The sequence below is a fragment of the Ostrinia nubilalis genome, chromosome 11, assembly GCF_963855985.1.
Source record: "Ostrinia nubilalis chromosome 11, ilOstNubi1.1, whole genome shotgun sequence".
In the NCBI taxonomy this organism is placed as follows: Eukaryota; Metazoa; Arthropoda; class Insecta; order Lepidoptera; family Crambidae; genus Ostrinia; species Ostrinia nubilalis.
In genome coordinates this window covers 9,144,571-9,170,344 of record NC_087098.1, presented here as the reverse complement: position 1 = coordinate 9,170,344, position 25,774 = coordinate 9,144,571, and the positions used below count along the sequence as shown (strand labels likewise).

Genomic DNA, 25,774 nt, shown 5'->3' with positions numbered 1-25,774 from the left:
AGCTTGATTAGAATGACGGCTGTCAAACGAATGTGACTAGTGATGGGTATGTTTCGTACGGTTCACATAGATGTATCGATAAGTTTTCGAAAAAATGATATGAAAAAATGCACCCAATTTTTCTTCATATATCTTTATTCATAAAAATGACAATTATGATTTAAATTTAAAGACAGTAAAATTTAAAATTCATGTCAAGGGTGTACAACCTAAGTCGTAGTCATTATCATCAGTGTTCTTCAGTGGTTTTTTCCTCTCGCTAGAGGGCGGTGGGCATCTCTTCTAGAGCAACGGTGCTATGAATACCCAAAAAATTACCGGTGATTGATTTCCGATGTTTGATTATTTAAGAATGAAATGTTTTTTGGTTTTTAATAGTGAACATTTAGAAAAACGTATAACTTGACTTAAATATGTTAAAAAATTAGTTAGAAAAAAAAATTTGTTAAATATGTTTAAAAAAATAGTTTTAATTTAATATGACATTTGTCGATATGTCCCAACACTAACATTTTTGTAACTCGAGATAACCTTGTAGAGACGTCGTTAATACTCTAGCTTGATTTTTATAATTTCTAATTACTACTTATTGGTGTAATTTAACGCTGCATTTACACGAAATTATCATTTTTATTGGAAGCACTGTCGTCGAAAATATTGTTTGTAGGTCAGACGTGAATTATTTCTTGTCCGCCAATATTTAGCTCTCATTGATCGCTACTACAAAGTTATGTCGTTACTTTTGATGACAGCTGTCATTCTAATCAAGCTATGTTGGATAGACTATAGCTATGGGTAAATGGTAGAGAATCCCTACCATAGATTTTACCTTTTTTTTTTTTTTTTTTTTTTTTTTTTCCGACTGGAAAATGCATTGAGTTGCATACCCAATGGCTCGGGGGGGCCAATGGGTTATGTGGGGCTCTCCCTGCTAGAAGAGCAGGGCCTACCCACTAAAAACCAGTCGGGTCCCTCTGGTCGCGCTTAGTGGGGCACACCGCGAGTCAAACAAATTGTTCGGGTGCGTGCCCCCACGCTACAGCCGCAGCCTCTCCCATAAGGCGTCTGAGTAGGACGCCCTCTCTCCAAAGCGCGCGGGGACTCCGCGCGCACTTCGGGCCTCATCGTTAGGAGGCGGACACCCCCGTGTCCACCACCTCCATAAGGTTAGCCGCCGTGCCATTCTGTGGCACCGACTTAGGCTTTTGCGGCGGCTGGGGGCAGTTTTTTGCCCCCAGAATGTGCTCCGGCGCCTTCCCAGCCGCTACGCATAAAAGGCAGCGGGGGTTCTTGGCTGAGCACACCTTGGCCTTATGGCCCTCTTCTCCGCAGCGGAAGCAGAATCCACTGCGGTCAATTCCAGCCGTGCACTTGAAGGCCGTATGGCCAGTGCCCCAGCAGGCGACACACCTAGACAGCCTCGGTTTAAGCAGGGTTATCTGCACCGAAGCCCACCCTATCAGTAGCCGGCTCTTAGCCAGCTCCTTCGCTGCTTGAGCGGGTACCCGCACTATGACACTGCGGGTGTCTCTGGCTTGACTGATTTTACCCACTGATATAGCCTCCAGTGGGCAGTTCGCCTTACTCGCGATAGCTGCCGAGACCTCCATTGCCCCGGTGGAGTCATCAAGACCCGTGAGACGGAGGTCCTCGGACTTAATCGGTCGCCTAATGGTTACCGTGTCCTCTCCGAAAACTGGCACTGCTCGCAGAGCGGCTGCCAGTTTGTCTGCCTTTTCCTCTGCATCTGAGCTGGATAAAACCAAGAGTTTTGTGGCTGACTGACTCGGTTTAAACCGAAGGCCGTCCATTATGCCTAATTCGGCTAGATCCACCTGCTGTCTGGCCATGTGCATGAACCAGACAAAGTCGCGAGGTGGATCACATCGGGCGGCCTCCGGAGTCATAGTGGGACGCGCACCCTCCGCGCATTACCCTTGGTGCGGCCAGGGCCGGTTCTCTGATTTTTGGCCGGTTGCGGCTTAGCTGGGAGGGCCTTAGTTTTGCCCTTCTTCTTCTTCTTGCCCCGCTTCACCACCTCAGACCAGCCGGCATCCATGGACGCTGGCGGTGGTGGCAAGGGGCGGGGAGCCACTGGGTAAGGCGCGGGGGCAGATGAAACATTGCCCCGTTTTCTTCGAGCGCGGCCCCCCGATGCAGATGACGCAGGAGCCACGGCTGCCGAGGAGGGCTCAGCAGAAGGGGACAGTGTAGGCGCCGTCTTAGGGTCGGAACACACCTTATTGGAACGAGTAGTTCTCGCACAGGGAGCCGCCACTGCCTCCGCTAGAGTGGCAGGCGCAACTCTTTTAGTCCGTGTGGCAGGGCCTATGGATGTTGTCGCAGCAGGGGGTGAGGATACTTCGGCTGGTGCCGGTCCCTTTACTTTGTCAGACGCGAGAGAGGGGCGGAGGCGTTTCTCCGGAAGGAGACGATCCTCTATGCCCTTCAATTTGGCATCCATCATGGTCCCCATCCGGACCATGAGATCTCTCTCCATTTCCTCTACCTGGGTAGTACAGGCGAGAGGGGGAGCAATGCTGTTGGCGGAGGTAGCTTTGCTGCGTTCATTCTTCAGGTTGTTAACCTCCTGACGAAGCTCCTCAATCTCCTTTTTAAGGAGCGAGTTTGCCACATTCAACCTGTGAATTTCTTCGTCAGGAGGTCGGTCGGCGAGCACATTAATTGCCGCTTCTATTGTGAGAGCGGCTTCTTTAAACGCGCCCTGCTCCGTACCTCTCAAGTTTTTGCACTTGCCCGCACAGTTAAATACCGCCTGAGCACTAGTGCGCACTGTTTGCACAAGTTCGTCTGTGGTAAGTACGTTGGCATGATCCTGCGCGCGAAGGCGCGCTGTTTTCATTTTATTAGTGAGCCGCAAGGTCAGCTCCTCAGTTTCCTCCTTTTGCTCTTTAGCAAGCAATCTGGCTTCGGCCATTCTTTCTTTAAGGCCTATAAACTCCCCTGTTGCTGGGGGTCTCCCGCGTCCTCGCGGCTTTTTACTGCCTCGTGATGACAGGCGGCTTCTCTCGCTCATAAACGATGGGGCCGACTCGGTCGACATGCATGAGTCGTCCGTGTCGGCTTCGAAGCATCTCTGTATGTAACGATCCACCCTTGCAGAGTGATCAGTTTCTATGTCCGAGTATTGCGACTCCTCCGGTTCTTCGAGCCGCCGCTTGGCTCCTGCTCGAGTGACGGAGTTGTCTCTGTCAAGCCGTGATCGGCTACGGGTAATGGGAGTCAGATCATCGGACAGAGCCGACGCAGTCTCAACCACTACTTTTGCGGTTTTAATCGAGTCCGGGTTGACGTCAATCCGGGTTGGTGTCAAGCCTACTGGGACAGGAGTCACACTGCAGGATGGTCCCGCGGCGGCCTCAACCGTCCTTTTGGCGACAGGTTCTTGTTTGGGTTTGGCTGCATACATGTTTCGCAGCCGACTATCGAACTCGGTCAGTGTGACCTTACAAGGCGTAATCGCCGATGTCGACACAGAACACTTTTCGGCCCCCCCAGATACGTGGGCCGTGACCGCCGTAGCGGCAGAGGATTCTCCAGCTTTGCCGGTACCTCCCTGGGGTAGTTTAGTTTTATTTGTGTCCATGTCATATACTCTGCTTACGGGCGCAGCTGCCCCACCCTCGCTCCACGACGGGGTAGCAACTAGATACCCTCTAGCCATTCGTCCCCTCGGCCCCCGCCAGACCTTGGGATTAGGGGTTTTATAGACTTTTCCTTGCCTTGACCCCGACTTCCGTAGCCGGGGCCCCCGGCCCCCCTCCGTTGGGGGGTTACGGGTTGCCCGACAGGCCCGCCGAGTTGACGCGACCTGCCGCGCCGGTGAGGAGTCAGCCGCCCGCGTGACAGAGCACGCGGACGTTGCCCGGGATGCACCACGGGGAGGTCCCTCACCATCGCACCCCACCATAGATTTTACCTAATCCAACCCTGTCGTGGCACTCGTGGCTAAACGCAATCCGCGAGAGCAAAAGAAGAAAAAAGCATGTTTCGACTTCTGAAGGTAAGATGGGAAAAGCGCGGGAAACGTGAGCGTGACGGGCGCGTTTTTTATTGCTAATTTTAAAAACTTTTTATTTACTGATATTACGTGATCAGAAGGGTTTATTTATTTAAATATTACTTATTTCTAGTGTGTGTATATATAATAGTTTGTGTAGTTTGCTGATATTTAGGTAAGTTTTTTGATATTTTTTTCAACATGAAGGAGCCCCCCGATCCTTCGGGGGGTTTCGTCCCTCCGCCAGCCAGTTTTGTTACTGTATCATCTGAAAAGGAAAATGAATCGGCTAATATGGATACTGATAGTTCTATTAGTTCTTTACAAGCGGCTGTTTCTGAGCATTCCCCTAAAATTTCTGCAAAAAGGCGCCGAAAGCATTCCCGCCATCTTAAAACTTCAGTTGTTGGTTTACCCAAAAAAGACCTCACGAATACCTCGGCTATATCAACCCCTGCTCAAACTCCAATTAGTGATTCCACTAAAACTAATACAAACCCTGTGATTGCATCTGCTGTACCGGCCTCAACTCACACTCCTATTGGCCGCCAAATGTATAAAAATACTGATTCTGCACCTTATGTAGTCCATGTACAAAAGATAGTTACCTCACCTGACTCTGGAACCACACTGCACCCTGTTATTTTCGGAAAACTCCTGCAAAGATATTCATTCCATAACATTATTAAAGGCAGTTTAAAAAAAATTGGTCGAAATAAAATGTCCATAGCCTTCTCAAAAAGTGAGGATGCCAACTTGTTCCTCATACATGACAGCTTAGTAATAAACAACTTAAAAGCATTCATTCCTACTTTCAATGTGACCAGAATGGGCCTCATTCGGGGTGTTCCTGAAGAGTGGTCTGATGAGGAAATAATTGGCAACATCACTGTCCCTGAAGGTTGTGGCAATATTATTAAAGTCAGACGCCTAAACTTTAAATCTTTTACTGATGGCTCACCTGTGTGGAAACCTTCACAGTCCGTAGTAGTGACTTTTGATGGTCAAATACTGCCAAAGCGAATTTACATGTGCTATAACACTCTGCCAGTTGATTTATATGTGTATCCAACCATACAGTGTTACAATTGTTGTAGGTTTGGTCATACTAAACTTCAATGTAGGTCAAAGCCTCAGTGTTACAAATGTGGTCAATCACACACCGGTGAATCTTGCCAGGTTGATGAGGAGGATGCTACTTGTTGCTTATGCAGTGGGTATCATTTTGCAACTAATAAATCTTGTCCAGAATTCTTAAGGCAAAAGAACATCAAGACCTCTATGGCCAACAATAGTATCTCTTATGCAGAGGCTTCCAAAATTCACCCACCTGTCTCCAAATCATATGCTGATGTTCTAACCTCTAAAGCTAGCCCTTCAACATCATCTATTAGGTATGTAGATAAGAATGTAAATAATAATGTAAATAATAATTTATCATATAAAAAAACAGTTTTTATGAAACCAAGGTCAACTCCACAATTAACCAAGGGTTATGATCAAGAGGCTCATAATGCCCTTATCAGAGAATTTGCTATACCTACCCCCTCAAATGGCTGTGCTCTAACCTCAGAAAAAGAGCAGGAATCACTTAACAGTCAACAATTTACCCTAATTAATTTAATTATTTCATTAATTCAGTTAACTCAATCCAACCCATCACCGTCCCACGCTGCTAATATAATTGATAAATGTTTAGAAGTAGTTAAAAATGGATACGCTGGCGACAGTGCTGCAGTGGAATAGCCGCAGCATTATTAACAAAAAGTCAGATTTGATTTATTTATTGAACAAGTTCGAGCCCTCTGTCTTTGCCTTGGCAGAGACATGGCTCAAACCAATGTACAGTTTTAAAATAAAAGGTTATTCAGTAGTAACAGATGATCGACCTGATGGTTATGGTGGTGCTGCATTATTAATAAAAAATAGCCTACCATACACCTCAATCTCTCTTCCTGCTCATAATGTAAATATGTCTATAGTAGCTGTAAATGTAAATAATGTATGTTTTGTATCTGTATATATTCCCTATCCTTCATCTGACATTTTCAGTGTCTTAAATGATATTTTTTCTCTGTTACCTAGACCTTACATAGTTTTAGGTGACTTTAACTCACATCATCAGTCCTGGGGAAGTTCAGTTACTAATAGTTATGGCGAGGAACTAGCTGATGTATTAGATTCTCAAAACCTTTTTATATTAAATTCTGGTACTCCAACTCGCCGTTCACAACCCAACCAAAGTAGCAGTGCAGTAGACCTATCTATATGTACACCAAATCTTGCGCCTTTATTGACTTGGGAGGTTTTATTGTCATCTTTTGGCAGTGATCACTACCCCATAGTCATTTATTTCCCTAATTTTAAAGTTTCAGCTTCCAAACAAATATCTAGATCTCCCTTTAAGTTACCCAATAGTAATGATAGTGATCTTTGGACTAAGTATAGAAGCAGTGTAATAAATAGGTTTTCTTCCCTCCCAAATTTCAGTCCTGGTAACGAAATAGCTTGTGCTGAAGCTCTAGCGTACGTTTTAACAGAGGCTGGCAAAGAAGTCTTTCCAATTAAAAATAATTCGCCACGTAAAATCCCTTCTCCCCCATGGTGGGACAGTGCATGTACGGAGGCTGTTAGGCAAAGGAAAATAGCAGAGAAAAATTATAGAAATGACATGTCTGATACAAATTTCCAATTATTATCTAAAGCTATTGTGGATACTCGTAAACTGTTCAAGAATAAAAAATTTGAGAGTTGGAGAAAATTTTGTACTTCTGTCTCTCCAAACACTCCATCCACTGTTGTGTGGAGTTCCATCAGGAGATTTAGATCTGCTTTTTCTGAAAATAGTAACAGTAGTATTCCCGAAACCTTAGTCAATGATTTTTTGGATAAATTGGCACCTCCTTGGGTAGCTCAGGAGTTGATTCAGTGTCCTTCCTACTGGCTTAACCGCCCAGAATCACCAGAATCTACTGGCCTAACCTCACCTTTCTCTGTACATGAGCTTAAAGCCATTGTCAATTATAACACACATGACTCCGCTCCTGGGCTAGACAACATTCCATATTCATTTTTCTCCAATGTCAATGACAATATTCTTGAGTATTATTTACAAATAATCAATTCCATTATGATGACAGGTAATATGGGTAATATTCCCCCATCTTGGAAATGTCAACTAGTGTTGCCATTTTTAAAACCGGGTAAAAATCGTTCCGATGCATCTTCCTACCGGCCTATTGCGCTGTCATCGGTTTTAATCAAGCTTGCGGAACATCTGGTTAAAAATAGATTGGAGTGGTATATTGAAAGTAATAAATACTTGGCTGGTAGTCAATATGGATTCAGGAAGGCTAGAAGTACTATTGATAGTTTAAGTTTACTTATTTCAGATGTTAGATTATCCTTGTCTGAGAATGAGTCATTATTAGCCGCTTTTCTTGATATCCATTCAGCATACGATAACGTTATTTTACCGATTCTAAAAACAAAACTTGAGAAATTAAATGTACCACAAATTTTTAGTAATTTCATTATTAACATATTATCGGATCGCCGCATTAGGATACCATTTGTAGATACTGATCGCTCTGTATGGAGAGGTTTACCACAGGGCTCGGTTCTTAGCCCCCTTCTATACAATATCTACACCTACGACCTAGAACCAGCGCTAGGTAATAATATAACAATTCTTCAATATGCCGACGATCTGTTATTGTATTATGCTGATAAATCACCTACAATCGCTAAATCTGTATTAAGTTCCTCACTAGTTTTATTAAGCAAATGGATGGATGACAACGGCTTACAAATCTCAACTTCTAAAAGTGCAGTTATGTTATTTTCTCGTATGCGTTCACCCCCACTCCTAGAAGTACTGTATAATAATGAGGTTATTCCTTTAGTAGATCATTTTAAATATTTAGGTGTTATATTAGATTCGAAGCTCACTGGTACTCCACATTGTAATTACATTATCACTAAATGTGAGAAGCTCCTAAATATGCTTAGGTGTCTTTCTGGCGTGTGGTGGGGAGCTCACCCTTTCTCCATGAAATTACTTTACAATGCGCTTATTAGGAGCATATTACACTATGGAACCTTTCTTTTAGAACCTGGCAGTGTAACATCTTTTAAAAAACTTGATAAAATTCAGTATAAGGCTTTGAGATTGATAACTGGAGCCATGCGTTCTAGTCCGATTAATGCCCTCCAAGTTGAAACCTGTGAACCCCCATTAAAATTAAGACGACAGTTTTTATCTGATAAATTTCTATTTAGAATTATTCAGTTTTCTAACCATCCCCTTGGAGCCAAACTTCAATCTCTCTCTGAAATAATAAGCACATCTAGTTATTGGAGTCACAAATCTATCCCCTGCTTGATTACTAGTTACCTAAAGTTTAAGTCTCTATCGTCCCCGACTCACAGATCTGACAACCTCCCTCTTTTTAGCTCCAGTTATGAATCCCTTTCCTTTGCACTTAAAGTTTTTTATGATCTATTTGATAAAAATGATCCCAATATAAAAAGTCTTTTTAATTATGTTATTGACTCAAAATTCCATGATTTTCATTTAATTTTCTCTGATGCATCGAAACATACTGCTGCAGACTGTGTAGGTATAGGAATTTATCATTCTCAGTATAAAATTGTACAAAAAGTAAAAATGCCACCAGAAACTTCTGTTTTTACCGGAGAATGTCTTGGTCTTTTAAAAGCTGTTGAATATGTAAAACTAATGAAATTAAAGAAAACTGTTATTTTTACGGACTCCATGAGTGCTTTGCAAGCTTTAAATAAATTTCCGTTTCACCTCAAATATCAATACCCTGTAATTTTTGAAATAAGACGTATGGTATATGACTGCTTTAATAATGGACTTGTTTTGAACTTTGCTTGGATCCCTGGCCACAAGGGAATAACAGGAAACGAAATATCAGACCGTTTAGCGAATGATGCGGTACAGTGTGGTGATTTATTTCCCTATAAAAACTATCCTCATGATCTTCTGTCATTGCCTAAAATACATCAAATGGAAAAGTGGATTACTAATTGGGAATTATCATGTCAAACCAAAGGTAAATTTTATGTAAAGATACAACCTAATATACCTGTGAAACCGTGGTATCATAATGCGAAGTTTAGCAAGACAATAACGTCTATTTTAATACGCTTAAGGCTTGGTCACACATGCACTCCTGCTCACCTTGCTAGACTTCGTATCGTGAGTGACCCAATGTGTGAGTGTGGGGTTGATATTGCTGATGTAAATCATATATTTTTCTCTTGCTCTTTGTACGACAGGTCTAGCTTTCTGGATGGTTTAACCTCTACCCATGTTCCCTTCCCGACCAGCATTACCCAACTTCTCCTGTCTGACGATGTAACAGTATACAAAATATTAGCTTCATTTATTATTTTAAACAATATAAAACTTTAACTTTATGTATACACACTATATGTATAATATATTTATAAAAAAAAATATACAAAAAACAATAAAGAATTTAAAAAAAAAAAAAAAAAAAAAAAAAAAAAGATTATGTATATAGGATTCAATTTACTGTAAATTACTGTATATTAATATGGTCATTTTATCCTACCTCAATCTGCTCTCCTGATCACTTTCTTCTCTCCGTCCGATCCTTCCGTTCCGTTTTTTTCTTTCCTTAACCGTTTCCCCGTTTTTACTCGACGAATGGCAACACACAAGCCGTGTAAAGCCAAAAAAAGAAAAAAAAAAAAAAAAAAAAAAGGTAAGATGGCCATGAAGCTACAGATAAAAATGGAGGCCACACTCCGAATACCTACTTGAAGCACAAACTAAGTATCACTATCTCGCTCTCTGTGGGCAGACTCGCTCTTTCTAAATAAACAAAAAATATAAAATTGCTCAAATTCAATGAAACCAATGTAAAATCTTTATTTCTTGACATAGGTATCATTAAAAATGATAAGTGTAATTACTGGTAAAACGTTTTAGGAAGAAATTACTGTAAAAAATGTGAAAAATGTTTACAATGATCCAATGTCGGAAATCACGAAATAAACACTTACGCGTGGAATCTTATGTCACTTCCAGGACACCACGTACTACCGCAACCACGCACTACAAAATTTTGCACCAATTCTTGTGATAAAACAATGATTATTTCCTGTAAACAATCTCAAACGAAATTAACTGCTTAACAAAATAGTAAACAACCGCCATGATGGGCCAGATTGGGCCGATGTTGCCACATGGTACCGATTACCCAGGAATTGGGATTGTAATTCCCTGATTCGCCAACACATTAAGCCTAAATGGCCGACAATTTTGTGATTTTTTATTTAACTAGGAAATCTTAGTTTCAAATATTAATTATTTATTTGTTTAACTTCTGATTTGGTTAGTGAATTAGCTATTTCGAAGAATTTACAAGGAGATTTAAATCAGAAGATAGCAATACTACAGTTCACACTAAAAAGAGAGGTAGGGCCGCAGAGAGCGAGATAGATATAAGTAGGTATTTGACTCAAGTTTTTGTTCCAACTCTGCCCTCCATTTTTATCTTTAGCTTCATGAAGATGGCCAATACCTTGTGTGTGAGTTTATGATTCTGGGAGAAGCTAACTTTCCACCCTTCATCATAGCTCTTCATGGCCTGATAGCTTTCCTGTTAGCATGATAGACACCATCTCTGTTCAGGGAAAGGCATTTTTTTTCTGTTAGTTTTTTTTTTGTAAAATAGTGTCTATCTTTAAATCGTTGTCAACCAAAAAAAAGTAGATCCCTTTGCCACAAGTTTGTAAAAAGAACAAATGTCACTCAGTTCTTTTTCAGTCATCTTTGAAATCACGAGGCTTTATTTCTTGAATTTCAGATTGAAGAAATTTGCCTGTATCGTTGAAAATATATTTCGTATTATCCTCTAACAATGGCTTTACACATCCCCAAAGCACCAGGAGTGCCCCAGATGTTGAAAGAGGGAGCACGGGTAAGTTCTTACTGTATAACCAAAGATGATTAATCCGGTGGTTTGTCATGTGCCGTGTGGATAACAGTATGATTCTATTTTTGCTAAAAACTCTAAAATTTAACAATAATGCTGTTCGGTAACTATTAAATTAGTATTAAAATAACAAAAAAAATAGGTTTTATCTCATAAATATTTCAGAAGTCGAAAACATCAAGAATTTTTTTGTTGAAATTTTGTCCTATGCTTTATCTAGAATTTATTTATTTCAGATGTTCTCTGGTTTGGAGGAAGCAGTGTATCGTAATATAACTGCTTGTAAACAGTTTGCCCAAAGTGTTCGATCTGCTTATGGTCCGAATGGGATGAACAAAATGATAATCAACCACATTGACAAACAGTTTGTTACTAGCGATGCTGGTACAATTATTAGAGAACTCGATGTGGAGCACCCAGCAGCCAAATTGATGGTTCTCGGCAGTCAAATGCAAGATGCAGAAGTGGGTGACGGTACCAACTTTGTGATCGTGTTGTCTGGTGCTCTATTGGAAGCCGCTGAAGAATTGCTCCGACTGGGCGTAACAACTAGTGAGATAGCTGAGGGCTATGAGAGGGCACTTGATAAGTGTCTAGAAATCCTTCCCGAGCTGGTCTGTCAAAAAATAACTGACTTCAAAGATATTCCAGGAATCACACAGGCCATTCAGTCTTCTATTATGTCTAAACAGTATGGTTATGAAGATTTCATTGCTGGACTCGTGGTTAAAGCCTGTGTGGGTTTGTTGCCTGAGAAAACTACTTTCAATGTTGACAATGTTAGGATTTGTAAGGTATGCATTACTCAATTTTCAATTATTGAATCAAAATGTTTTTTCTCATGTTTAAACATTTCTCAAGCATCTTCATACTTTCAGGTCCTTGGAGCTGGTCTCCTCCAATCAGAAGTATTATCTGGAATGGTATTCAAACGTGAAGTAGAAGGGGATGTCGGTTCTGCCACTCAAGCCAAAGTAGCTGTGTACTCTTGCCCTGTAGATATCACACAAACTGAAACCAAAGGCACCGTTCTGATCAAAACAGCTGATGAACTACTGAACTTCAGTCGTGGTGAGGAATCACTCCTCGAAAAGCAAATCAAGGACATTGCTGATGCAGGTGTGAAGGTAGTCGTTGCTGGAGCTAAGTTTGGTGATATGGCTCTACATTACCTGAACAAACATGGACTAATGGCAGTACGTCTCAATTCTAAATTTGACCTCAGACGTCTGGCAAAAACTGTCAATGCTACTGTAAGTAATTCTAATGTTAGTAGTATACAAATGTATTTTAATAGATTGGAGAATTGCATTCAAACCAATGAATGAATTTAAGGTGCTGCCCAGACTAACTACTCCTACTGCAGAGGAACTCGGCTACTGTGACGTTGTGAAGGTGGAGGAAGTAGGAGACACCAGAGTGGTTGTGTTCCGTATGGAGAGCACGGAGTCGCGCATCACCACCGTCGTCATCAGGGGGTCCACTGACAACTTCATGGATGACGTTGAGAGAGCTATTGATGATGGTGTCAACACTTTCAAGGGAATCACCCGTGATGGGCAGTAAGTATAACATAGACAGCAAGAATGTTGTTTATTATCATTACAATAATTCCATAAGTTTCATGATATGATAAATATGTAAACATATAAAATGTATACTGAGTTTATAAATCCTTTTCCAGATTCGTCCCTGGTGCTGGAGCAACAGAAATTGAATTGGCTCAAAGGCTTCTTCAGTACGCCGACACCCTTCCTGGACTTGAACAATATGCTGTAAGGAAGTTTGCAGTCGCCTTAGAGAGCATTCCACGAGCCCTGGCAGACAACTCTGGTGCCAATGCTACAGAGGTTGTCAATAACATCTACAAAGCACACAAGGTATGTATAGTAATCAACTGGGTAGTTGACCAAAATATTCCAAGATAACTTACTATAAACAGTCAAACGATTCCCTTTGCTATGCCTATACATATGTATCTATGGGAATATCAGTATGCTAACTTGTGTGATAACTTGACCAAGATTTTTCTTAAATTGCATTATATTTTATATGATTTTTCTTTTTTCAGGAGGGTAACAAAAATGCAGGATATGACATTGACTCTGAAAACAATGGTGTCACAGATGCCAAAGAAAAAGGTATTCTTGATGCTTACATTCTGAAACAGTGGGGATTGAAATATGCAGTAGGAGCAGCCACAACAATCCTAAAGGTTGACCAAATCATCATGGCCAAGCGAGCAGGAGGTCCTAAACCGAAGCAACCAGCAGGAAGTGATGATGAATCTTAAGTCAGCTTACATACTAATTAGTTTTAAAGAAGTAATAAGTATTTTCATTTATTCATATTTTGTAATTTGGTAACATTGAGTTAATAAGTTATTTTTATGTACTCAATAATATTATTTTCAGGCTTATTCGATGTGCCTTTGCTATTTTTAACTTTCGATTGTCACAAACTTGTGGCTGTACACAAATAAAAAACTAATTCACTACATTTTGTTTGTTTATTCCCATCCAAATTTGAATTAGCTCAGTTCCAGCTTTGGCTCCTCTCAAATACCACTCGCCGTTCACAAAATATTTCCATGGCATCTTCATCTTTGTGGCGCCATCTGCACTGGACGGACAGTGTTATAGGTTAATAATTCTAGGAAGGGTTCAAGTTCATAATCAAGTTTTGAAGGCTTACTACATTTTTTGTGTCTACCACATAGAAGAAGATACTCTTTGTTGCTCTTACCAGCGGGCTGTGGCACGGCTTACAAGTGGCACTTTGATCGAGTTCATTAAATCTCCATAGAAAGACTTAGCTTAGACCATTTTTCAAATCTGTTACATTTTGTCTAGGGCTGGCTGGTCTGGTAGAACTATCCTAAAATCTATTTGTAGACCACCTCTATCCATATCTGTAAGACCACCCATCGTTCTGATTCCGATAATTTTTATAATCGGTTTTTATTTGGCCAAATAATTAGGAACCACAACCTTTTTTATGTACAGAAAAAAAATTAAATGTCAAATGTCATTTCCGTCGCGATTTTACGGACGAGCGAAGAAAACAATTGTTCTTTTTATTTTGTTGAAAATTGGAATTGATCGTTAAAACATACATAAAAATAACTAATTGTTATCAAATAAGCAATTAAGCGATCTCATACAACTTCAACTAAATAAAATGTCGTCGTACAAAGTGAGTAACTTTACGATTTTTCAAACAAATCATTTTTCATGGCCGGTATCAGTGATTACAACTAGTTTCCTTGTTGGTTTGGTAGTGTAAAATTGTATTACATGTTAATAACAAAAATTCTGAATTTAGGTTTGGGTCTAAAAAGTGTTCAGAGGGAATACCTATGTATTTATCAAAACTAGGTATCAGTACATAATCGTTTTATTTACCTGATACCATACTAAATCATCCCTTTTATTTTTAGCCTATAGATTCCAAGAGAGAAGAATTCAGACGCTATTTAGAAAGAGCTGGGGTCATGGATGCTCTTACAAAAGTTCTTGTAAGTTTATATGAAGAACCAGATAAACCAGAAGATGCATTAGAGTATGTCCGCAAACACTTGGGCACAGACGGTGGTGACGATGAGCTGGAAGCAGCTAGGGCCCGCATTGCAGAACTGGAAGCTGAAAATGCTTTGCTAAAAGGGGAAGCAGCCCCAACGGAAGGATAATAGTAGAATATTGTTTATTGTTACAAGATACAGTTCAATTATAATGATCTCAATATTAGCTGTATATTGATCTCAAAAGTATTCCATGTTGAATCTGAAGATAATTTAACAAAGTGTTATTATCTGAAAGTATTATTTTTTGTTATGGATAAGTGTTTTTTAAGTTGTGCAAGGAGCACTATTAAATTTTATGTTTGAATGATTACATTACTTGTTTTTTTGATGCACCTACTACTGTCTTTAATTTCATACTTGTAGTCCTTTTCAGTTGAACATTCGTTATTCATGAAATATCAAACAATAAATCACTATCATAATATAAATAAAACTTTTATAGTTACATAAAGTTAGGCAATTTGGATTTATTGGATTTTTTAAGAGTAACAATTCAAATAATACTGCATCAATTATGATGATAAGTTGCTTTCAGGTACCATTTTTATAAAGTGGTAGACACTAGACATTGTGAATAATAAACATAATACATAAACTTTATTCTAATAATTTATTGTTTTGTAATAAATTGTAATGCACTCTTTAGAGAGCTATGGTAGGGAAACAAATTTTAGTTTTTTAGAATGAAATACACATTTTAGAGGTTTAAACATAGTATATTATCCTTGTCTAATCATGCCACAGCTACAACATATCTTGTTTATTTAAACAGCAGCACTGATGAGTTCAGTGTATTTTTTGACTTTGCTGGCAACACTCATATCTACATACTTGTCGCCGATAGAGACAACCATGCCTCCAATCAAGCTAGGATCAACCTTTGCTGTGAGTTGTAAGGTTTCATTGGCCTTCAGGAATTTCTGAAACAAAATATTTATGTTTGTATTACTAGGAAAGTGGTCAACAAACAATATTTGAGGGTAAGGTATCCTCCCATGTATGCCGACTGGCAGTCATATTATTACTACACCTATTACAGTACAATGGTGCTCAGTTGAAAACAAAGAAAGCTGCGTATAAGTATTTGTACATCATGACTTAACTTTTTCACATTATGTAGTTAAATAGTCAATTACTAAATACTGGTAAGAGCAGGATTTGAATATTTATAAATTGCAATGTAAATAATAATATAATCAGTTTATTTATTCTTGTTAGAAACAGATTTATACATTCCATTTAGAATTTACTCTATTACCTTCTAACTTCTAAAAATATCATTCTCATTCACATCCAACTATTATTGTAATATTGGCACTAAGTATTAATTTATAGTACTTACCTTTAGTGCAGCTTCTAGGTTCTGTTTCTGGGCCTGGTCCAGAGGTTTGGCAGTGATTACTTCACAAGTAACCTCGCCACGGTGAGCAGCCATCATAATTTTGAAAGCATTGATAACTGTGTCCAGTTTGCCAAGACGGCCATTTTCCGCCATAAGTCCTAGCAAGTTACCAGTGGTGGCAGATAAATTGGTCTGGAAATAAATCATTAACATTTATTTTGTTTGAATCATAACCTCACTTTAGCAGTGATGGTATACAGACATAAACCACTATCCAACTAACCTTGGTAGAAAGATGTTTCAGAGCATCGACTTTGAGGGACCTCTTGAGGGTAGGATTAATCAGAAATTCCTTAAGTTTGGCGTCGGTTTTAATAGACTTCTGGAAGCTTACAAGTTCCTTTTCGACAGCGTCAAGGGACTTGCTTTTGGATGCTGCAGAATAAAGAGCCGATGCATAGCGGCCTTCCATGCCGAATACTTGAACCGGCGGCTTTACCATCTGAGCTGCAGCTGACGAGGTGCTCAAGGATCGCACCTGCAAAAGCACATTACGTAATTTAAGCATTTTAATATATCGAACTATAGCACTTAAGTAATTGGTCAGACTTTTACCAGCATATTCGTCTTCAGGACAGACATGATAGTGAGTTTATTGGACCGGTGATTAATGTGAATAATAAAATTATGCAGGGGCTGGAAAAATTGTCCTGCCCTTTTCGTTCAGAAATCACAGACAGGTGAAGAGCTGTCATTGCTGTCAAGTGTCAAATCAACACAATCTCAATGTCAAAACTGTCATAAAATTTGTGTTCCTTTTAGTTCAATAGTTGTTATGATTGTAGCTAGTGTAAAAAAAGTCAAGGTTTACCGTATTCAATTGATAATTCAATTATAATACTACGGACCTTTTTCAGTAAAAGGAACACTACTACAACCGGATCTACCGGTTTCGAAGGCTGACGTAAACAACATACATTTTTTGGTTGAACTTGTGTCGAAATCTTGTTTTTAATTTTATTTACTTACCATGATCAAACTTGAGTTAATTACACAGTACTGTTAGACTATTTCATGTTGAATAATCAGTGTACACATTGTTCATACATTCCATATAAAATTTACTGTTACAAAGTAGGTAACCATGTCGCGCCAAGTAGATTCCAACATCTCTAAACTATTGGAAGGTCTTGGTTTGGAAGGAGATGAAAACGATTTTTGTGATTTTACTATCGCTGATCAAAATAGTGTTGCTGAATCTCAGGGTATAACTCCTACAACACCGTCTAATTTCAAACCTGTACTTGGGGAGAATGTCACATACGTCGTCGCTTGTGTGATAATTAATGAAAGTAATGAAGTTTTAATGATGCAGGAAGCTAAAGAAAGCTGTGCAGGCAAGTGGTACTTACCTGCCGGTCGAATGGAGAAAGGAGAAACTATCGTTCAAGCTGCTTTAAGAGAAGTTTTAGAGGAAACTGGTATGCATTGTGACCCCAAGACTTTACTGGCCGTTGAAACAGCAGGCGGCATGTGGTACAGATTTGTATTAATTGGTGATGTCGTTGGGGGTCAGCTCAAAACTCCTGCTAATGCAGACAAGGAATCTTTACAAGCAAAATGGATATCAAACTTACAAGAGATAACACTGCGATCTAATGACATATTGCATTTAATTGAGAAAGCTAAATTATATAAACAAAATCATTCCAGTGGGTCCTGGCACAAAAATTTAATGCCAGCACCAATTTTACACACAAAGGATTTGTTGAGGTTGATTGTTGTGATAAAAAAAAGAAGTACAAACAAATTGCATGTGTTATTGAGTGAGAAAACATCAATACATTTTCCAACATGTGAAATAAATCCTGCTAAAAGTATCCATTCAACATTGAGGAGATTTATGGTAGAAATGTTTGGAGCAGATGTTGGCCAACACAGGCCTCTGGGATTACTGAATGTAGAAGCTGATCCAGGAGCTGATGGACTATGCCTGACCTTGCTTGTTGCCTTTCGCCCTCCTCTCGAAGAAGTACCCCTGATTGGCAAATGTGCCTGGCAAGAGGTTGGTCAAGACAATGAAAATAGACTGCTTGCTTTAATCACAACTAAGAATTCAACTGTTGAATTGCATGTCGTCCGTTAGTTTATGGATTTTATTTTTAATGCCATGAACATCAAAGAATACTCAATCACATAGTTATTATACTTGACATTATTTTATAATTGACTGGTGGGCATAAGGCCAATGCAATTTATTAGATTCTGTTTGGGTTCAAAATAATACATAGTTGTACTTACCTTAGCCTTAAAGTTTGACTCACCAGCTTATAATGTATTGCCTAAATTTTTTACTTTGCTTTAAATCATGTTTCTTGATCATTTATATTTAGATTGGTTAGCCAATCTATACATTTATAATGTAGGTAACTTAGAATGTAAATTGAAGTACAATAACTTGGGACATTATAAACATTACATACTAACTTAGATTTTAGGAATTTATTAATGGAAAATATTAATGTATCAGCTCATAATCTTTTTGTAAAAAGTTGTAAAATTCTCTTTATAGCTAAGTTATAGAAATACATTATTGCATGACAACACTGGAGTGTGGTCTAAACATAAATTATGGCGCGTCATGCATTTCGCCTTTCGCACTCTTGCTTTATCGCATACTGTAGATAGTGACATGGTTTTGACCATGTATTAGAAACTGTACTTTTTTTTTAATGTAAAAAAAATACATGATATCAATAAAAATGTGTAATGTAATAATGTAATTTATTATAAGAATCTCATTATAACTTGTATACTTATTTTTTGTATTTCTGGGCTTTAAACTGTAACCAATGGTATTAAAGGTATTTATTTATTTAGCTCATAGTCTAACATTATTGTTATTGTATTGTTGTTACTTAGAGATCAATATTTTCTTTTTATACAATAAATTATAGGAATACTTATTTAAGCGTTTTTCGTTTAAATCTCCAATACAACCCAGAAAAAGGTTCTAAAACGTGAAAAATAATATTAGGTTTAATGGGGCTATCTAGCCTTACGTTGTAGCACACACACGCGTTTTAAAAACGCGCGACTGCATACCTAAAGTGGACAGAATATTGGTATGAAGTTGAACTTGTTATCCTACGAATATTATAAAGGTGAAAGTTTGTGTGGATGTTCGTTACTCTTTCACGCAAAAACTACTGAACGGATTTGGTTGAAACTTTACAGTATTAGTTATTATTTGTAACCCAGATTAACAAGGTTATAATTTATGGCAGTCTGTTGCACTAAATTTCACGCGGGTGAAGCCGCGGGCAAAAGCTAGTATCTACATAATTATGTAGATGAACCATCTGGACCAGCTCTCCATAAACGGGGATTAGTGAAGTTTTTGTTTAATTGGAGCTTATAATGGAGATTAATGAACTAAAAAGTTCATTAATCCCCGTTATATTAGTATTTTATTTTTAACGTAATAAAAGCCATCCTTTAGTGCGCTTTAAAAATAAAAACATGTCTTATATATTTTCTAAGCTCCACAGTGTCATTCATTGCCACCTTACATTTTCCATGAATGGCTTTTTTTTTTTTTTGAAGGGACGCGCGCTTGTACCTTGAAGAGCTTTTCCAGCTTCACCGGGCAGAGTGGCGAGTACAGAAGGTACTCTAGCCGTTTGGCGATCGTCGGTCTCAGACCCGATCAGTGGCGAACCCAACTAGAGGGTTGCCCACCGCGGTGTGGGACCAAAGTCCAGCCTACGGTGGGCTCACTCTAGTGGGCCCGATCGAGGGGACTACGGACGCGGCCTGAGGGCGCCACGGTAGGCTCGGACCTCGGCTCAGGCCGTGTCCGGGGGACGAATAGGGGAGAACCGGCCTGTACCGGTCTGTACCGTCCGAAATGGAAAGCAGGGCCTCGTACTCGCCGGCGAGTACGGTGTAACGAGCTACTGTGTTGTGGAGTAGTTGGCGTGCTTAAGGCAATGATGTCTGTGTTCAGAAATTCGGTAATAGGATCGTCCGGGTCGTCTAGGACATGCCTAGGTCGTCGGTATTGGGCAGCGGGGAATGGCTTTTATATTCCCAATGGTTATTTATAAAGCTACCCTAGCGCCTCTAGCGGCAATTTCATACACGATTTATCCTCCTTGTATAGTTTAGAAAAGATCATTATAGTTTCTAGTCCACCCTGTACAGCACAGCTCTGGTGGAAATGGCTTAGCACAAACGCAGCAAGATACAGATTTCGTGAACTAGAAATTTTATTCAGCTTTTAAAGGTAGCATATTCAGCAAAATGTTACCTTTAACGCTTTTGCGCTGCGACAACGTGGAGACCACACTTGCCTTTATCACGTCATAGCACCATGCTCAGAAATAATAATGCATTGTTTTATTTTGTATGATTTATTAAAGCGATACAAAACCTTGCACTGACTAGACAAATCGAATACATCCTAGCTATCCGATAAAAAATTCAATTGAATCGGGAAATGCATTGCGTAATAATAAAATAATTTATACATAATTTGTATGTTTTTATGAGATATAATAAGCCTTCCTTTCAAATAAATATTTTCTAATTTTTAATAGGTAAGTGTAAATCTACAAGCAAACTTTTGCTGTCTTGATTTATAGGCCACAAAAAATTATGTTAATGCACATAGGAGTTTCTGTGAAAATCTCTGAAATTAAAAATCAGTAGTTCTGTGAGTATTACCTAGTTCTCGATTTAGCATTAATTAACTAAAACGCACAATAAATTGTGTAGCTTGGTCTTTTCGAAATTATACTGTCTTTTAGTTTTAGAGATAAAAGAAACCTCTCAGAATATAGATAAATCAAATCTTTCGCAGGGTATTTTATTTGAATGATGTGCAGATAGGAGGTGTGATTCTCAAAGTATTACGACGAATAAAAGTGTATGACTGAAATACGTATGCAAGGGTTTACATTTATCAGCTAACAAATGATGACATACCATAGAGCCCATTAAAGGGCGAGGCTAAAACATCTGTAGGCGTGATTTCAATAACAAGCAATATCTTTTGGTATTATTTATGTTCTACTGAATTTAATTTAGGTATTGAGTAGGTATGTAATGTAATAAAATAATTACTTACTGTATGATGATCCTGACGGATTTTATCAATTACATAATTTAAATTCCTCTTAAATACTTTGATAATCACGTCTGATAAAAATACAGGTAACAATTTTAATAACAATAATGTGTTTTGTAAATAAATTTTAAAGAGTTGCCATCTTAAGTCCTTAAACAATACATTTCATGTATCAATTACAAAAACAAAATACAAAAACAATCATTTCATTACAACTTCATAAACTTTAAAATTTCATAGCATTCATAAATGAAACAAAATAAAAATTATACACATAGGTACTCCTGTAAACTATACATTGTCTTTGACTCTATACTTATTAATAAACTAATTTCTATTTTAATGATGATCAATTTTCGAGTAATGATTAGCCAGTATCAGTGTTCATATTATGTGTACTTAAAAAGCAACTACATAATCCATTTAACTATTATAAATTAAACTGGTAATCAAAAGGCTCTTTTGCCATTGTCATGTGAGAATTGTATAAATAGGTATCTACTAACAAATAAATTAGGAATAAATTCATAGCCGGGATTGGCATGAATTGTGTAATACTAGCCCTCTAGATGTATGCCTTGGATCCAGGAAGAGAGGTCGGAGGACGTCGGGCACTCGAGGATGTTTTCGGCCGGATCGTCGGGAGCGAGCAAGCGCCGAGCCGCGGCCTGTCCCGAGAGGTAGGCGCCGTGTGCAGTGGAGTAAAAGTTGCTGTGTGTATGCTCTCCAGCAAAGAGCAGCACAGGCTGAAATGTTATTTATATGCATCAGTAAAATTTATTTATTATTATAATGTCTTGTTCACAAGGTTTTAGGATTATGTAAAGATATCATAAATCTGCTGAAAGTATTGAATTAGCCTATATGGCAACTACATATATCTCACTTCAATCAGTAGATAACTTCAAAATGTATACAAACTATGTACATACTAGCTTTTGCCCGCGGCTTCACCCGCGTGTAATTTATTTTGTCACAGATCGTCATAAATTATAGCCTATATGTTATTCTGGGTTATAAACAATAATACTGTAAAGTTTCATCAAAATCCGTTCAGTAGTTTTTGCGTGAAAGAATAACAAACATCCAGACATCCAAACTTTCACATTTATAATATTATAGGATAGGATAGGATAGTAGGATTTTCTTACAATCTGTATTACATGTGTATCTCTGCCTACTTTGTCTACTCTTTCTTTAAATACATTTCAGCTAGCTTAGTGTATCTAATATTGTTTAGTCATTTATATCCAATTTATTATCATATTTTATTACATTGATAGCAAGTTATCAGATGAATACCAGAGTTATGATAAGAACTTAAGTAACTTTAGACCATAGCTTTGGCTGCATTTATTGTTTTATTATGAAGAAAATAACTTAATACGACTTCAATAAAAATTTACATAATTTTTAAGCCATAGCAGTTACTAAAGGGGGAAGTTCATTTGAGGGAATAGTATCTAAAATCATAACATTGGAAGAGATAATATGTAAAGGCTTCATACCTTTTTGTCATGAATATTTCGAAATAAAGGCTGGGCCAAACTTTCAATATCACTTTGACTAGCTCCAACAGCCAGTGCTGTATATGATCCTCTGGTATAAGGTTGCTTCTTCCAGCTTGTACTGAAATCATAAAATCCACATTTGTAATGATAGTTAAACATTTTAATATAAATTGCAATACTTTGATGTAACATTTAACATACCATACACATCTCTGTGGCTCGGGGACAAATGGGTCATTTAAAAATTTACGCAATATTTTTGTGCAAGTTGAACCTACTTCCTCCATGGACAAAGTCTCCATATACTCTGCCTCTTTACCTGACACCCACCCCAAAAGGAGGGTTTCTGTCACTTTACTAAATGAGTAAATCTTCTTGAACCAAGTCTCTGCCATGTCTCCTGGATTTGGTGAAGACTCCCAAAGCAACATTATTTCTGTTACTTCAGGATTTAGAAAAGGTCTATCATATTCTAAGAAAATTTTATCTACAGCACTGAACAATAGTCTTTCAATAGATTCAATTTTGTACTGAGGCAAGGAAGGCTCAAACAAACTGGCAGCTTGTTCTTTTAGAACACCTAATGGAATTGTACATATCACATGATTAGCATAATAACTTTCCCCATTTTCACACACTACTTCTACAGAAAAGGGATTTTTCTTCTTTGGTTTTTGTGCATTGTCTTTAACTGAGGGTCCTTCTCCCGGGTTCACAGTTTTATCTGCAGCAGAGGCAGAAGTCCTAGAAATATCTTCTATCACAGTCTGATCAGAATCTTCTGATTCCTCTCCAATATCTTCATGACAATTTCCCGATGAATGATGATTTGAATCCCATGTTATCTTTTTTACAGGTTTTTGAGACAGTATTTTGTCTAGTGAAATATTTTTCTTCATAGGTTCTAAGATAGAACTGAAACCTGAAGGGATCATAATGTTCCCACCTTGCAATTCAGTATAACTGCCTAATTCTAGAAGATCTATTTCATCCATTGTATTGCATCCAGATATACAAGTCTCTCTTTTTAACAAACAGTCAAATATAAGACGCCTTAACTTTTTTTCTTCGGATGAAGGCAAACGCTCCAAATAAATAGTTGCTTCTAAATTTATGTGCTCTCCTACACTATGAATATCGGGTGGAGGCAAATACTGACAAAGAAAGTACTCTTCGCATCTTCTTAAAAAGCAGACATAGGCCTCATGTATCTCATGCAAGACTCCAAACGGTACCTGTTTCCCATCTTCAGTGGCGGCTATAACCTTGTGCGGTTTGGGTATATTTATAATATTTACAAGTCCGTTGGCCATTGCCAACTCAAATATTGGATTACCAAGTACTCCATGTATCCAATTAGCTCCTAGTTCAACGTTGTGATTTTTCAGAGGAATGGATATAATACGACCACCCAAACGTTTTCTTGCTTCTAAAATTATAAAGTCCTCCATACCATTTTTTACAAAATAATTGGCGGCGGCCAGTCCGGCCATACCACCGCCAATAATTATAACATTATGTTTATTATTATCACATTTTTTACTAGAATTTATGTTTTCGTCACCCATAATATTGAAAAATATTTATGATCACAAAATTTATGTCACCACACTTTTTGACGTCCAGCTGTTACGACATCCGCCATGTTTATATGTCATTTTAGTGTTGCCATTAAAAGTTTTCTATTCTTTTCACGTAATATTTTATCTAACAAGTATTAATACTTGTTTTAGTAACAGTGCCTACGCTGATATTTAAGTAGTCTAATAAGGTAGTTGACTGGAAGAGAATACCATAAGCTCATTGAGCTCACCTATTTGGCCTTAGTATATTGCAATAAATAAATTTAACTCGTAACCAAGCGAATAAAAAAACTAAAACAAAAAATGATTCAATAACTGGAAACATTTTAAAATAATGTTGAATCATATTATTATTTTATATGCATGTGTACAACCCGGTCGAGTTAACTGCGCGCCTAGCAGTCGTGACATCACATCGAAGCTCTGGGCCCCAATTGCTCTAAAAATTTTCAACTGCAACGTGACTGGACAACGAACGAAAATCAGCTGTTTTGACAAATCCGTTTAATAGTGGTGTCGTTTTGACAGCTAGTTCAAACAATGCTGTAAAACGTAAAGGGAATGCAATTGCGCCTTTGAGTAAAAGCTGACAGAAAGCTACCTAACTTCAAACGCAAGTCAAAGGCTTCACGAACATTTATTTTGCTGTTTAGTACCTACATAATTTTAGTTTCAAAAATAAGGTGTCCGGACTTTTAATGAAAATTGCATAAATCTATTGTTTGCGCGTGAATTTGCGATACCAAATTGCACATCAGCTAGAATGAAATTGGAGCGTAACAGCAGCGTGGACTAGAGATGAAACGCAAATGAATTGGAGACACAACGAACGGGGAACGGCGCGAAGCGTGAACGTGAACGCGCGAAAGTCCGCGAAACCATCTACACACGCGTTTCGCGGCTTTCGCGGCCTTTCGCGCCGCGAGTGTAGAGCGCGCTTCCAATCCAGACACGCTTCTCGATTCTGCGATACGATTGGTCGTTCAACAGCGTACGTCAGCTGTTTTGACCAATCGTATCGCAGAATCGATGAAGCGCGTCTGGATTGGAAACGTTAAAAGTTACCGTAATCGGGGCTCTGTGCTCCTATTGCGCTAAAAATTTTCATCTTCAACCCGCCCGGACGACGAACGAACATCAGCTGTTTTGACAAATCCGTTTCGCGATGTCGTTTTGATAGCTAGTTGAAACGAAGCATAGACGTAAACAGGAAGCAGATGCGCCATCAAGTAAAGTTAGAAAATTCTTCAAAACAAAGTAAATGTCAGTCAAAAGTACTAAGTAGTGCAATAAATTGATCTTCGACGTCGTCCATAATTTGATGTGCGTTTTACGCCCAGCGTAGTTCGACTCTGTTTTGCGCATAAACTTTACCGTGATACCAAATTTGTACCTCAGATGGAATGAAAAACGGAGTGCAACTGCAGAAGAAGGGCCAATGAATTGTAGACGTTAAAGTTATCGCAATCGGGGCACTTTCTGCCTAAATATTTGACATGTAATAACTTTATACGTTATCTCCTTAGAGAATCTAACCAAGTTCTCTCATATTTATGTCGCTTTTTTTTTATGAATTTAAGGTTTTTTTGTGAGGAATATTATAAACCA

General features: G+C 38.5%; 5 protein-coding genes across 5 annotated transcripts; 3 read left to right on the top strand and 2 right to left on the bottom strand.

Annotated features, from left to right (window-relative positions):
- The first annotated feature begins 10,827 nt into the window (after positions 1-10,827).
- On the top strand, positions 10,828-13,513 carry LOC135076225 (T-complex protein 1 subunit theta). Its single transcript, XM_063970706.1, has 6 exons — positions 10,828-11,001; positions 11,253-11,810; positions 11,895-12,269; positions 12,352-12,578; positions 12,701-12,896; positions 13,088-13,513. The coding sequence occupies exons 1-6, from the start codon at positions 10,942-10,944 to the stop codon at positions 13,307-13,309; spliced, it is 1,638 nt and encodes a 545-aa protein (XP_063826776.1). The 5' UTR covers positions 10,828-10,941; the 3' UTR covers positions 13,310-13,513.
- A 514-nt stretch (positions 13,514-14,027) lies between these two features.
- Positions 14,028-14,909, top strand: LOC135076226 (c-Myc-binding protein). Its single transcript, XM_063970707.1, has 2 exons — positions 14,028-14,211; positions 14,456-14,909. The coding sequence occupies exons 1-2, from the start codon at positions 14,197-14,199 to the stop codon at positions 14,702-14,704; spliced, it is 264 nt and encodes an 87-aa protein (XP_063826777.1). The 5' UTR covers positions 14,028-14,196; the 3' UTR covers positions 14,705-14,909.
- Positions 14,910-15,294: 385 nt separating this feature from the next.
- On the bottom strand, positions 15,295-16,683 carry LOC135076224 (ATP synthase subunit O, mitochondrial). Its single transcript, XM_063970705.1, has 4 exons — positions 16,557-16,683; positions 16,225-16,479; positions 15,942-16,133; positions 15,295-15,519 (listed from the first exon to the last, which is right to left on the bottom strand). The coding sequence occupies exons 1-4, from the start codon at positions 16,581-16,583 to the stop codon at positions 15,364-15,366; spliced, it is 630 nt and encodes a 209-aa protein (XP_063826775.1). The 5' UTR covers positions 16,584-16,683; the 3' UTR covers positions 15,295-15,363.
- Positions 16,684-16,997: 314 nt separating this feature from the next.
- On the top strand, positions 16,998-18,175 carry LOC135076223 (8-oxo-dGDP phosphatase NUDT18). The gene has a single exon (XM_063970704.1). The coding sequence runs from the start codon at positions 17,086-17,088 to the stop codon at positions 18,085-18,087; it is 1,002 nt and encodes a 333-aa protein (XP_063826774.1). The 5' UTR covers positions 16,998-17,085; the 3' UTR covers positions 18,088-18,175.
- Positions 18,176-20,340: 2,165 nt separating this feature from the next.
- LOC135076222 (spermine oxidase) lies at positions 20,341-24,218 on the bottom strand. Its single transcript, XM_063970703.1, has 3 exons — positions 22,785-24,218; positions 22,581-22,701; positions 20,341-21,818 (listed from the first exon to the last, which is right to left on the bottom strand). The coding sequence occupies exons 1-3, from the start codon at positions 24,149-24,151 to the stop codon at positions 21,630-21,632; spliced, it is 1,677 nt and encodes a 558-aa protein (XP_063826773.1). The 5' UTR covers positions 24,152-24,218; the 3' UTR covers positions 20,341-21,629.
- Between the last annotated feature and the right edge of the window lie 1,556 nt (positions 24,219-25,774).